The following is a 14284-nucleotide window of genomic DNA, read 5'->3' as shown; positions in this document are numbered from 1 at the left end:
GGTCTGGCTGCAGGAGAGCGTCCTGGAAGTTCTTGCCTCTGGAACGACATCTTCCAGTTATTCCTCACTCTCAATGTGCATCAGTCGCTCGAGGATGATTTTACTCCAAGGGATTATGGAGGTTTTGGCGTGGTAGCGCCCCCAGCGGAGTGTGGTGGTGGCGCGGGACATAGGTGGAGTGTGGTGGTGGCGCGGGACATAGGTGGAGTGTGGTGGTGGCGGTCCTCCGATGGAGTTTGGTGATGGTGTAGGACCCACGGTGAAGTGTGGTGGTGGTATGTGACATAGGTGGAGTGTGGGACATAGGTAGAGTGTGGTGGTGGCGTGGGACATAGGTGGAGCGTGGTGGTGCTCCGCCCCGGTGGAGTGTGGTGATGGCTCCTGGGGAGACCTTCCCTATGCACAACCTCACGATCGGTTCACACTTCACTGTGAGGTGGAGCTGTTGCAGAGTGACGGACAATTATGCTAATAAGGGGAAGATGTGGGAGGGTAAAAATACCAAACCTGGAGAGTTGGTTTGGTTAGCCACATTTTTACAAGACGGAATAGATTCCTCAATTACTTCGAAGCTTGTATTGTTTGTCTGGCCTCGTACTCACTGTGAATGCTTATCTGGAGTGTATCACGTATTCTGGCTGTCTATTTGATTCTATGACGGTAAATTGACGTTACTCACAGTCTGTGTTGATGGGAGGTGATGTCGTTTGGTAGCCAAATGGTGGTACTCGTGGTCTGTGTGGTTCCCTGTGGTACGCCAAAGCCATTTTGATGGTTCCTGGCTCTTAGAATCGGTTAACTGCAAGGGAGAAAAAAAAAGTACAGAACGTGAAATAATTTTCACTTAAAGATGAATAATGTATATTTCACAAATATTTCTCTCTACTAAGGAATGTCTTAAACGTAAGATTGAATTGGCCTAAAAGAAATATGATAGTTTGTGCTTATAAAGGGAGAGTTTTACACTTAAGGTGGTACATATAAACGGAAGGAGAGAGAGAGATTAGCGATACGCCACTCAAAAATATTATAAACCACTGGTTTTGTGTCAAGAAAGAGAATGATTACGAGTGTGAGCGAGACGAGACTTAACATTCATGATTTAACTCACTGATGACCTGCCAACTGCCATGTACATTGATGATGATACATAGTTATCTGGTTCACAGAAAGAAAAACTTAGAAATATTTCCTTTTGGTTAAGTATACCAGAAAAACTATCCAGGAGATTTTCCTTCGAAGCAGATGGTAAAGATCAAATGCAGTCAAGACAAAGAAGAGCCTAAGGTTTGTATGAATGTTTATATATACACAATTTCAAGTAACGAGGCAATAGCAATAATAGAACCAGTTTTTAAGGTAATACCACAGCGTGAAGGGCCCCAAGTGGAAACAAGACTAGGGATGGAGTGTATGATTTTGTGTGATTACTATTTATGTGTTACGTGGGAGAGTTTTTACACTCGTGCTGCCCCCGCCTCACAAACATGTGCATATTTACCAAGTCTTTACTTCCATGTGTATACACACCCACCCACACAAGCCGGAGCCAGGTACCCATTTATCGACCAGCCACCAAAGGGAGGATGAACACTTTAGTTGGGTGTAGGCAGACTCACGCGTCCAGGATTCGAACCCATGCTGGTCGGACCCAGCTCTGGCTTGTACCGATTCGTAGTCAGCAACACTAACCACTTCACCATGGAGGTATCTGTGTGTGTGTTATACCAATATGTTCTGTGATAGGACGGAATTTTACACCAGTGGGGCCCTGTCTCTCGAATATTCTCTACTAACATACAAATTCTTAAATTCGTGCAAGTTGTCTACACTAACCATGTCTTTGGTCATCTTATTTCATTCCTCCACCACTATATAAATCCTCCTTTACATCTTCTTAAACAAATTTCTTGCTTATCTTCACATTATGTAAAAGCTCAAAGGATGTGATGAAGTCACCCATCACTTTTTTCTCTTCCAAGGGTAGCAAATCTTTATAAAGACCTGTGCTTTTCCTAGCAAGTAATTACTCTAAATTCTAATGCCATCTTTATTGCCCATCTCTATCTGTTCTTTGTCCTTCTTTAGGTGCGGTGACCAAACTAGAGAAGCATATTCTGGCTTTGGTCTTTCGTATGCAAGATATAAACAACGTGCTAAATAATTCCTTATCCATATAGTTGAAAGTTATTCTAATATTTGCATGGAGAAAGTTTGTCTCTTACTATTCTCGTAATGTAGGACTCTGGCGACAGGCTAGAGACGATGTCGACTCCCAAATTCTTCTCATACATAGCTTGATGATCATATTCAGACCTTCTTTCACTTTCTCTCATCCTTTTTACTCTACGTATGCTTAGGCAATTTCATCAGTCTTGTATCAGACCAACTTTGGAACGTGTTTAGGTCCCCTTGTAAGCTACTGCAATCCTCGCGACTTTGGAATCATCTGTAAACATAGTCAGATAGGATTCCATACCTTTTGGCAAGCTATTTCCAAGGATTAGGAAGAGCAACGGTCCCAAAACAGAACCCTGGAGTACTCCATAGATGACCACCACCAATCTGGAGAAGCTACTATGATATGGGTCTTTTGTCCCTTTCCACAGAGATAATATTCTATCCTTTGGAGGATTCTCCATATCAGTCCTGCCTGGTATTCCAGCTTCATAATTAGCCTCATGTGGAACAGAGTCAAATGCTTTCTGGCAGTCAAGTCTTAGATAATCTACCTGGCCTTCCCTTTTGTACATGACAGTGCTTACTCTTATAAAACAGTGTTGCCTTTCACTTAGGTAATTTCTTCTTTGTAGAAGACCATTCATTTGCTTATTAAATTTTCCAGTACCTTATGGACCACACTTGTCAGCGAGACCTCTGTAGTTCAGGGCCTTTTTCCAGTCTTATACATGGGCGTGATCTTGCAATTCAGTTCCTCATACATCCTAAAAGTATCCCCAAGGAATTTTCCTCCGAAGTCCTCATTCTGATTAGGTGCTCCTTGATGAACAGTCTACCTTTGACGAGTTCATGGAAATGTTTTGGATTTCACCTGCCTGTTCAACAATACTCTTTCAAAAATTTTACTCTCCTTCTATTCTTATCCTCCTAATACTTATTCTTTGCCCCCTCATATCTTTCACATGATGGCTAGCTCGAGTGTCTATACTGACGCCAAGGCACACCTCGAAACACCTATACATCTTTGATCTAGCCAGTCTCACCCCTTTCTTAACCTTCCCTTTAAATGCGAGGCTTTAGGTACCTATGTGCACTCTTCTTCACTACCAATCTAAGTTACAATTGCTTCCATTGTTATATCTCCTCCTCAAGTTCTGTCTCACCTCTGCTCTTTTAGCTCCCTCATTTAACCACATACTTAAATTTAAGCATAACATGGTCACTCTTTCCTGTGGTGTAACATATGTGATGTCTTCAGTATCCATGTAAGCATGTGTGAAGATAGGAGTGATAATGGTGTATCAGTCCCTCTCATTCGTATCTGAAATGCTGGTCTGAGAAATTTTCCTGTACACACTACAAGAATTTGTCTCTTCGTATTCTTTTCACCATCGAAATCCAAGCCTCACCATAGTCTTTCTCATTAAGATAAAAAGACTGATTAGCCAGTATCATTAATACGATTACCATTTTCGTCTCTTTCTTTACAGAACTGTCTACCACCACCACCACCACAACAACAACTACCACCACAACTACCACCACTACTACTACTACTAGTACGACCACCCTGCAGCCGTCGGGGGCTAAGAATAACAAGTACCACGGAGATGGTCGGACGTCCGGCAGGGCTATGGAGAACGCTACCCCCTTAGCTTCAGGCTCCTCCTCCTCCTCGTCTTCGCCTTCGTCATCCTGGCAACGTAAGTGTTGACTACAATCTAGCAGTATCCCCTGCACCTTGGGCGTGAGGGCGCAATATCCCGTCCCAACGGAAATACCAGCTGAGCTACGAGAGTGGGAGGAGAATCCTTAAACCCCTCCCCCTGATGGGATTTACGAAGGATCCAAGACCACTCCTCCGCCTCCTACTCAAGACGGAGTGGGATTGCACCAGCGAGCGAATGTTTGCCTCACCCCCCTCTCTCTATTCTCATCTGCCATAATCTTTTAAGATGAGAAATTTCCTACATCTAAAACAGGTACTTTTTTTCCCCCCTCCTTTTTTTTTTTCTTTCTTTCTTTCTAGCGGCGCTCACAGCTAGCAGCTTTCTCCCCTACAGTACAAGGTCCATTAGCGAACTTTGCTACGAATTTTTTGTGGCGTGATATGTTTAGCTCTTCCTTTAACCCTTAGCGAATCCTAACATTATTTTAACCCTTTGCTAGACGCTTGAAATCAGTTTATACCTTTTAGATCATCAATTAATCATGGCTTCCTGGTCGAGAGGGGAACCTCCGTGACTGAGAATCACAATAAATCATTAAATTTCGTTGACAAACTTGTTGATCTGGTACCCGGCCGATTGTGGAGGGAGAGATACAGCAAGGAGGTGCTGTGTGTCTGATACTCAAACTGCAGACAATGAACCGTGGCAGATCTGACGTTCGTAAAGGTGAAGTGAGGTTCCTGTGTATCCCAAGGTTGAGAGATATGTCGAGAATGTCATGGCTGAAGAAGTGGAAAGCTTTGGTTACGATACGTGTGTGCGTGTTTACCTATTCGTGAATACCTACATGTGCTGTAGAGAATGGAGATTTACACTTGTGCATGTGTGTGTGAGAGAGAGAGAGAGACTTATGTACCACACGAACTCACTTTGAGCATGTAACACATTTTGGCGAATCTAACATTATTCTCTTCATACACTGACCCTTGTAGACCCTTGTAGTAAAGAGATCTGTGCCCCCGGCCCCCTGCATCAATACACCATTGCCTAGGTCGCACCCCTTGTGGTTTAACGATGTGGCCTATTAGGACTACCTAACTCTCTGCAACTTTGGTATTATTCAGAAAATATGTGGACGTAAAGATTTCTAGAGTTTAGCTGTGGAAGTAAAGAAACGGACTGAAAATCGTCCAATTCTCGACTTGCCAGCACTCATGATAAGTGATCCCCCTCCTTTCTTCTTACAGCCAAGGTGTGGAATTCCCACCCTTCCTTTCGTCTTTCTCTCCCCCATATAACTTTTTCATCTCCATAACTCAGATCCTCAACCAACTCCTCCAGCACCATCTCCTTTACCCAGTATTGCCGCCCATCATTGTACCAAAGACATGTCACTTATATCATGAAAGGGTTTCTCATGCTCCATAATGTGAAGCCACTTTTTTTTTCCTAGCCAGTGAGGAGGATGGTTCTGTCCTCACCAAGCTAAACTATCCACTGTCCACCCAAGTAGCAAGCTTCCCCGTATTCGTTATGGCAAGACTAACAGACTAGTAAAGCAATGTTCTCCACACATAGGAAGATAAAAGTCTTGCTACATTGTTACTCAAGTGGCTTAGTGGACCAGCTAGAGCCTCCTAACTACCTTAACTATAGGTTTGCCTAGTTCTGTAACCAGGCTTTTCCAATACCATATTTATAGGCCTTTCCAGTACAGTGGTTAGGCCTTCCCAGTACAATAACTAGAGGTCTTACTAGTTCCATAACTAGAGCTTCCCAGTACAATAACCAGGCCTTCCCAGTACCATAACCAAGCTACTGGGGTGATAAACTATTCCCCTCCCCACCACACTGCGGCCCGGCCACCCAGGGTAATAAAGTAGTCTCCCCCGCCTTCCTCCCCAGGTACGACTAACCACCCCTCAGGATCCACCCCTACAGACGCCGCTCCCCACCGGTACGTCCAGGATGCCGCCCCGCCCAGTGACCCCCGACCCCGATCTCTCTTCCCCGGTGAGTTGTGACCTCAGTGGTGTGACCTCAGTAGCGTGACCTTAGTGGTACGACCTTCCACACTTGACCCCAATTCCACCTTAATCCAGCAAGCCCAATCCACCTCTTGGAATATCTACATTTCATGCTTGTACGCCATTTCCCTGGTGATAGCACGTTGGCCCCACTATACCACATCGATCCAGTTCTTTTTTCCCCTCGGGCGCAAGCCTCACACTCTCCTGAAGGTTCAGTCCTCGGTATCCGAACTCTATTCTTCTATCTTGTCCTTCTCACCTCGCTTCCTCTGCATGGGTCCTCATATTCACTATTTCATCCAGTCTATACGCTCGAACCATTTCGACATGTCTTGGAAGGCCCTTTTCAATCACATTAAGCTCACTACATTTCATCTTCTTCACAAGATCACTTCAAACTTCCAAACTACCTTTCACCAAGAAGTGATCAAGCATTCCATACCCCGTCCCTCTCGACCACCTTCACATCCAACCTCTCTCAATCCACAACTCCAAATTAGCACATAATCTAATAACAGCCTTTGTCTTTTCTTTTTTTTTTTCAGAAGTAGCCAGTTCGTGTGAAGGGTTACCAGGGGATATGCATCACTGGGTTTACACTGTTCCCTGCTTACTGCATCTGCTGCCTCATCTGCTGCACTGAATGTCTGCAGCTCAACCTGCTCTGCCAGGACCCTGAGGGACTCTTTCTACTGCTAACATCTCTACAGTGCTTTCCCCCGACTGGTTACCACCCATGATAATAAAGTCTAATTTACACAAGAACTTCTTTAAAGAAATGGTTTACACATTTGTCTGAGGTGTTACTCTTGTTCTCACGCATTGTCAGAAAAGAACCAAAAGACGTTTTCCACAAGACAGTAGACAAAGGAGGTGAAGATATAGAATTATGTTGTCTACATAGAAAACGCACCTCTATATACTGTTAGCATCGAAATATTCACACAAGTGTGAGGGATATCTCTGGCGAACAGGAGGCTTGGAAAAACACAATTTAGACTCCTATCCTGATAAGCTCTTCACACTAACGCCAAAAGTGGCTTTCTCAGTTCACGTGTTGGTATTGCAATACGACCTTCAGCTGGTCTAAGAAAAAGGGTCCCTTGCTGGCCTGTCGATCGTGTGAAATACGATACAGTGTCACAAATATCGTTGACATCACTATAGATATCGCTTTCAACACCTTTTGCTCTTGCTCCCGACAACTTGGGGTCATTTCCTCAACATCTTGGCTATAAGGGAATCTGATCCTACGAGTATTTCTTCTCTTTTGTCCACTACGAAATAAAGAGAAAACCACAAAGATAAAGGATTGTTATGGAGGTGAAGGCTATCCTCCTGCATACTCATCATAACCCCCCAGCTTCTGTACCATAACCTAGACCACTTGTACCAAACACATAGCTGCGCCTGTCTCAATCTAGCACCATAACCCAGCGCCATAAACCCAGTACCTGTCGTAACATAGCCCAGAACCTCTTACCACATCCTAGCAACTGCACAATAAACCAAGCATATTGTCCACAACCTATAAGCCAGCACTGCAGTAATTTTGTTGTACCATAACCTAAAACCTTTACCGTACCATTATGATAATCAGCCATACCCCTCACCTACCATTTGTACCATAACCCAGGTACCTACTCCTGTGTACCATAACTCGGCACTTTCACTATAATCCGTCAGCTTTGTCAGTAATTCAGACCCGCTACATAATCACGTTGTGCCATAACTATGTGAAGTCATTATCAATTCACAAGAATGTCTGAATTGAAATAGACTATCTACTCAAAGGGAAGAATTAACATAGGTAATGGGAGACGAAACTGTAGGAGGTTTTCAGAAGATATATCTTAATATATTTCTGTACAAGAAAAATATGCTTATTGTTGCTCAAATTCCAGTCTACAATATATAAGGGGTGCATTTCTCCCATCTTTTAAAAGCTCTGTGGAATATTCACAACTAATCGAATATACTCGTTTCTTATGAGGACTATTGGTGCTTTGTGTATAACCAAATTGGTTATATCTAACGTCATGGGCAACGCATAGTATATATCGGGCAACATGATGTGGAAGGCTGATACATAAGGATGAAAAGTCAATAGAAATGAGAACAAGAAATGTAATACGGAAGACAGTGCGAAGCTTCGGAAGTATAAGGTGAACAATGATAAAAACAGATTATCATGAAAGACATGTAAAGGAACAACGAAGACAGTATATTGTCCATTTTGTTTTAACCACGAAGATCTGTAGATAGGAAGGTTTCGTACGAAGAATCACTACGAATTTTGAAAAGACAAGACCAATATTGTTTTTTCTCCATAGTATTCGTCTTACCATATCTGCTACATAGGTGGTTTACCCTGGGATTACAAGTGACCAATAGTGACTAAGCCTTCGGGATCAATAGACAAAAATAAGGAGAACATATCAATCTTTACTGGTGGTCTTTTTCTAGATCGTTTCATGTAGGCGACTGCCAGAGATGTAGCTTTCGCGTGCGACTTCTATCGTATGTGGTCATTTCCAAGTACATGACATATATACAGTGAATGTGTGTATGTGTAACATGTCTCACCTTTTGCCATTCTACACTATCTCTCCTGGCATTTATTCACACAAAAGCCTATTTTTCCAAACTCACTCACTCACTTCCACCATTCTTTTCTTACTCATAGTACTTCCATTTTCCCTCAAATCCTCATTGGTGTCCACAACAGAGTTATCCGTCTTGCCTCAAACCTTCCATAAAGTCATTCCTTTATCTCAGACAGTTATCTCATCTTTAACGCACTACAATGTCCAGGGAAAAGCGTACAAGGCAGAAGAAGCAAAGCTACGTAGACTTTCTTATGTTGGAATACTCGACTGGAACCAGTTAGAAACGATGTGGACCAATTTGAAATCCTGACACCTTAAAGTGTATCATTGACCATCATAAGGAAAAAGGCATCTACATCAGGTGCTTCGGAATTCTCGGAAAAAAAAAAAAAAAATGTATGCATGTTGAATTCGCTAAAGCCTCGGTGTGCATTGGAATGGAGCGAGGGGAATGTGTTGTATTGGACGCCCAGGCAACGATGTAGATGGAGAACATAAAGGAGAGCGTCAGGAACAGAAGAGGATTAGCGGCAGAACAAAAGGTGTTCGAACAAAGGAAATTACGGCGAGCGTGCAAGACAAGAGGTTTAGAATCTATACAGTATTTCTAGTCACGCTCATCTGCACTATATTGGTGTACATATACCCGCACATGTGACAGTAATTTTGGTAAAACTGTTGGTTTCTGGGTAACGCGAGTGTGACGTAGTGCGACTAGTCTAGCTAGACCCCGTTGCTCATGGACGCGAGGGGAAGGGTATTCCATTACTAGTAATGGGATACACCGCGTTCTACTGTGGGTTCCATAGACTAATGGTTAGCGTACCCAACTCCCACAGAAATTGGCAGCGGTTCGAATCCTGCTGTCAAGGAGGCATTGTGTGTTCAGTGAAAAATGCTCGCTCCTCACGGTATTATAGTCGTGTATATATATATATATATATATATATATATATATAACGTTATATGATTCTGGAGCACTTCTGTCGGGGGTTCATTATATCTAATGAGGTCTTTTTACGAAATGTTTACATGAAGTGTAAAATTGATAACGTATCAGCTGGAAGGATACAGTAGAGACTTGTTCAAACATTGATTGTGGATTTGTTCCACACCAGCATCAAAGAGGTGCCAACAACTGGTCAGGAAATAATCACCAGTGATTCATAAACATTGAAAATATAATGTGTATTTATGCTCCCGTGAGTGTGTGTCTGTGTTGCCTATTTGCACCGTGTGGGGACAGTTGTGCGTTTGTGGGGTCCCATCTCCTGAACATTAAGTAATTTTTTTTTTTTCAGAGGAAGGAACAGAGAAGGGGGCCAGGTGAGGATATTCCCTCACAGGCCCAGTCCTCTGTTCTTAACGCTACCTCGCTGAGGCGGGAAATGGCGAATAGTATGAAAGAAAAAAGATATATACATACATATATATATATATGCCCTCGTGTGTGTGTGTGCGAGAGTGTGTCTAAAGGTCATATCTGTCCTGGTGCAAGACGCACCGGCCCTTCCTTATAATAACACTGTGTGTACCATAATATGTCATCACTAGTGATCAAGTTAACTGTAGAGTCTGTAGCTTTGTCCACCATGTGCATATCCCCACTCGAGGGTAGGGTCTCTCTCTTATAATAACTAAATAGACATTTTCACTTCTCTGGCTTTCATTCTTAATCCTTAAGGTTTGTAAAAGCACAATGGGACCAAGAAAACATTACCCAGTGTCATATTTACATATACGACACAAATACTTTACAAGACTGAGATAAAGAAAATATTAATCAGCGTCGTAAATGCATCGACTTTAACTAAAAGGGAACAAAAACCATTCAGTGCCATGCCTATACATATCTGACAATATTCTACAAAATAATGATAATAAAGACTTTTTCATTGTCGTTTATACATGTCAGACATTATGTTAAATAACGATGCACAGCACGTTTGATATATGTTATGGTAAGTAATTTCTTCATCCAGCCTACGGCAGGCCTAGACATAGCTTCGAAGCTTTGATCATTCCAGGCTTCGAAGCTTCGATCATTTTAGGTGTTTTAGTGGCCAGACGTAACCCACACAAACACGTTCTCCATCGTATGAGCTCCTTTGCATGTCCCTCCCATTGCCCCTATTCCCACTGCCCTCACCTGGCCAAACACCCTGCATAGTTCTCTACTCCCCCCAACCCTAGCTCCTGCCCTGCCCACACCTCCTGCATGGCCCGCCCCTCCAACGACCCCCACACTGTCAAGTTCGTCCCATCACCCTACCCACCTACTTTTGTACAGACTTCCCTCCCTCCTTACACAGATACCCTACCCCAACACGGTCCTCCCATCCATTCTCCCTACTGGCACACACACACCTTTCTTGATAAAAACTCTTCACCTCTCCTACTGCTTTCCTGCCCCACCATATCTTCGTACCACCTTCCATGAGGCATCTCTATCAACCTTAGCATATTCTTTCTCTAGACCCATGATTTCATTACAATATTTTCGGTATCAATTATGAATAATTACTTTTAGAACGGTCTGCTGTAGGAGGATGTGCTGTCGATACAGATGCATCTATGACAGTTTTCAGATAAGCTGGCCGAGGGCGAGACGATGTGGCAACAGCGCGAAGGATACGAGTTCTGGGACAGCGGTCCGGAATGTGGATGGGGGGAGGGTGATAATCTGCTCTAGATCATAAAGAATGGATACCGTGAGGGCTTCCATTCCCCCGTCCATTTGCACTGGAGGAATTCAATCATATTGTACAGTATTCGAAGAAATATATATATACAAGGCCTCAGCTTGTGAGCAAGAGGATGTCCAACCTGATTAAAAAGATTGGCGAAGGAATTCATATGATTATGTACAGTTTGGAGAGCAGCAAGTGAAAAAAAAAAGAGGGAGATGAGAGAGAGACCGAATCAGACAACTCGAAACCTTGAAAGATACGAAGTCCTCAAGGTGTACCACAGATGTGATGATGTTAGAGTAAATCTTTGAAACAGAATCGCGAGTAAAGATTATAGTTGCAGATGAGGAAGGTGCTTGTGGAAGACACTATATAGCTTGGCTTTAGAAGCAAGATATTAGGCGAAATATTAATTGGATAGTCTTCAACAGGAGTGATAGACACTACGAATATTGGGGAAATATATGTGGAAAAAAAAGAGAGTCGCGCCTATTAGGGAGGCAGAGGTTGTGGAGGGAGTCGAAACGTTTAACGGCCGGACCCACCCTCTCATTAGCAGGAGAGTCGGGCGGGAACAGAGATTCTTTGCAGTCCAGGGTGTGGTGGACGAGGGTCCACATGTTCGATCGACTCTACCATGTCTATATCTACACAACAGTAGAAGGTAATGCTATATTTCTAGAGAGCAAAATACAATATAAAGAAAGTATTCTTTACGATATAAATATAGACGAACTGATGATCTGTCGTAGACACTGAAAAAAATGACAGACGATCTGTGTACCCATGTTTGTGTTTTTTTAATCCAATCGGCCTTCTTGAACACAATCTTGTACAAGATATCCGAATATATTATTCATACGCTCACTTTTAGTTTTCCATCTGTTTGATGATGTGTTGCCTTATAATAAATGACAATTATAAAAAGTGGAAGATACATTAATCTGAACCCATAGTCACTTAGCAAAGTATATGACTCCAGCATTAAGGTCTACATAAAAATAAAGATATCCCAGTCAATTACCGTATATTAATCCTGTTTATATTGTGATATAGACTAACACTGAACGAATCTATGAGAGATAGCAGTACGATATCCAGTGTCTATGAACTGGATAGCCAATACGCAACATGGAGAGAGAAACCCACAGACCTTCTTCCTTGGCACGAGACAATCACCACAGTTTTCTCCAAAGTTCTGGTCTCCAGGGGTCTCCCACACTCCTCGCTGGGACAAGTCCCAACCTTACGTCCCAGGATGACACGCTCTCTCTATGTCTCTGTCTGTCTCTCTCTCTCTCTCTCTCTCTCTCTCTCTCTCTCTCTCTCTCTCTCTCTCTGTGCGTGTGTTAAGCCATATTAAGCGGGTACTGACAGAGAGAGAGAGAGAGAGAGAAAGAGGAGCGGCAATTACACACGATTATGGAGGAATAGATGAGAATCATGATGAGTTACATGACTGAAGTTTGGGTTCATCATACGTGAGTGTACGAGGGAGAAAATGATGAGAAGTGCAAGTCATCATTCTCATCTAAACCTCAGCTAACTTGCTGTCTCTCTCATTTCCTATACGAGTTATACTGCAATTTTCATCTACAGACAAACCTCAAATAATACACGCAAAAATAAACAGTTATATTATTCACATTTACATGAAAATGAACCTCTGCTAACTTATTTTCGTTTACTATGTATATTTATCGTCACTCATCTACATACGAACCTCAGCCAATAACACGACCAGATAACATAAACCTTTGCTATATTATCAGGTACAGACGAGACTCATAACATAGCTAATTTTGGGTCTTGTTATCAGCCGAGGTTTGTATAAAGTTGGGAATAGTGCTAATGTTAGCAAATGAAAATGAAAACATCCAAACTCTGCGGTATTTGCACGTCCTATTAGCCGAGGTTTTGTGTGCAGCTGAGCATGACAGCATATATAGCCGATATAGAGAATGATAACATAGCTGATATAGCGAACCAGTATGAAAAGTTAGTCTATATAATGGACGACACATTTCATCGCATGATGACGTGCCAGAACACCCAGCCTCCCCTGGCGGAAACATGCGCAAGAGCAGCTGTGGTGCGCAGAAGCAACAGAAATTGCTATAGGGAGTTAGCCACAACAGCAGAAGCAACAGCAGTGCCATTGGCAGCTCCAGTGTTGCCAGTAGGAGCAGAAGGAACAGCAGCTGTTGGGGAAGGCCTCCAACAGCAACAGCTGCTGCACAAAAACGAAGCAGTAACGGTAGAAGCCCCAGCTGTAAGGAGTGTACCGTCAACAGAACGAGAAACGTCATGTACATGTGTGTGTGTATCTGTGTTCATGTGTAAGTTTCTGTCTGCTTAGAGTATCAATAATTCTCACACACACACACACACACACACACACACACACACACTTGCACTACACATCCTCTAAACACGTACACACCCTCTAAGTAATTTCAGATCTACACGTCGACAGATACATTGTCCTGTAGGAAGAATATTACCATCTCTTACGTTGGTGTCACAGAGACGAAGCGATCTTTATCTCCAGGTACTTCCTTCCCTTCGGTTATATCTCTGCGAGCAAGATGGGTTGTCAATACTTATAATTGAGCAATATCTTAGGTAGCATGACCGTCAGGCTCGCGTGTTACCGCACTTAACCCTGACGCTAGACAAATGGTCCATTTACCTAGCGAAGGACCATGCACACGCGAGCGCACAGGAAGGTGCCACAGGGAAGGGAGAGAGAGAGAAAGTGTGTGTGTACCTACCTGCCAGAGAGTACGTAGTATTAAGCTTAGCCAGAGGGAAAATCTAGCGCGTAATGCTCACCGCAGGGTAAAGTATAGTCACGAAGAACCAGTCACGAGAGTTAACGTAGGCTGAATCCCAACAGCTCACGTGTGGATGAGGCAGGAGAACGAATTGGAAAAGCTACCTGGGCCAAGGGAATGAAACTTGACAACCACAGAAGTGTTGGCGAGAGGAGAGGAAGAAAATCTTACGTGTTCAGTGCAAATACACTCATGTACCCATAGAAACACTGACACATACAGTAGTTCTGCCTACTACATATGCCAACCTTTCGAACACCTCTCAAC

At 43.1% G+C, this 14284-nt stretch overlaps 1 protein-coding gene across 1 annotated transcript in view; it reads left to right on the top strand.

Moving 5' to 3' along the window:
* The window catches only part of LOC139749374 (limbic system-associated membrane protein-like), a 39033-nt gene extending 28897 nt beyond the window's left edge, over positions 1 to 10136 (top strand). The window contains exons 7-9 of the mRNA XM_071663156.1: positions 3672 to 3884; positions 5757 to 5864; positions 6427 to 10136. Coding sequence (XP_071519257.1) covers positions 3672 to 3884; positions 5757 to 5864; positions 6427 to 6524 — 419 coding nt within the window. The 3' untranslated portion in view covers positions 6525 to 10136. The remainder of the gene's footprint in view (positions 1 to 3671; positions 3885 to 5756; positions 5865 to 6426) is intronic.
* Positions 10137 to 14284: the final 4148 nt, after the last annotated feature.

This window comes from Panulirus ornatus, chromosome 7 (genome assembly GCF_036320965.1).
Source record: "Panulirus ornatus isolate Po-2019 chromosome 7, ASM3632096v1, whole genome shotgun sequence".
NCBI classification, from domain to species: domain Eukaryota; kingdom Metazoa; phylum Arthropoda; class Malacostraca; order Decapoda; family Palinuridae; genus Panulirus; species Panulirus ornatus.
This window is presented reverse-complemented; position numbering and strand designations above follow the sequence as displayed.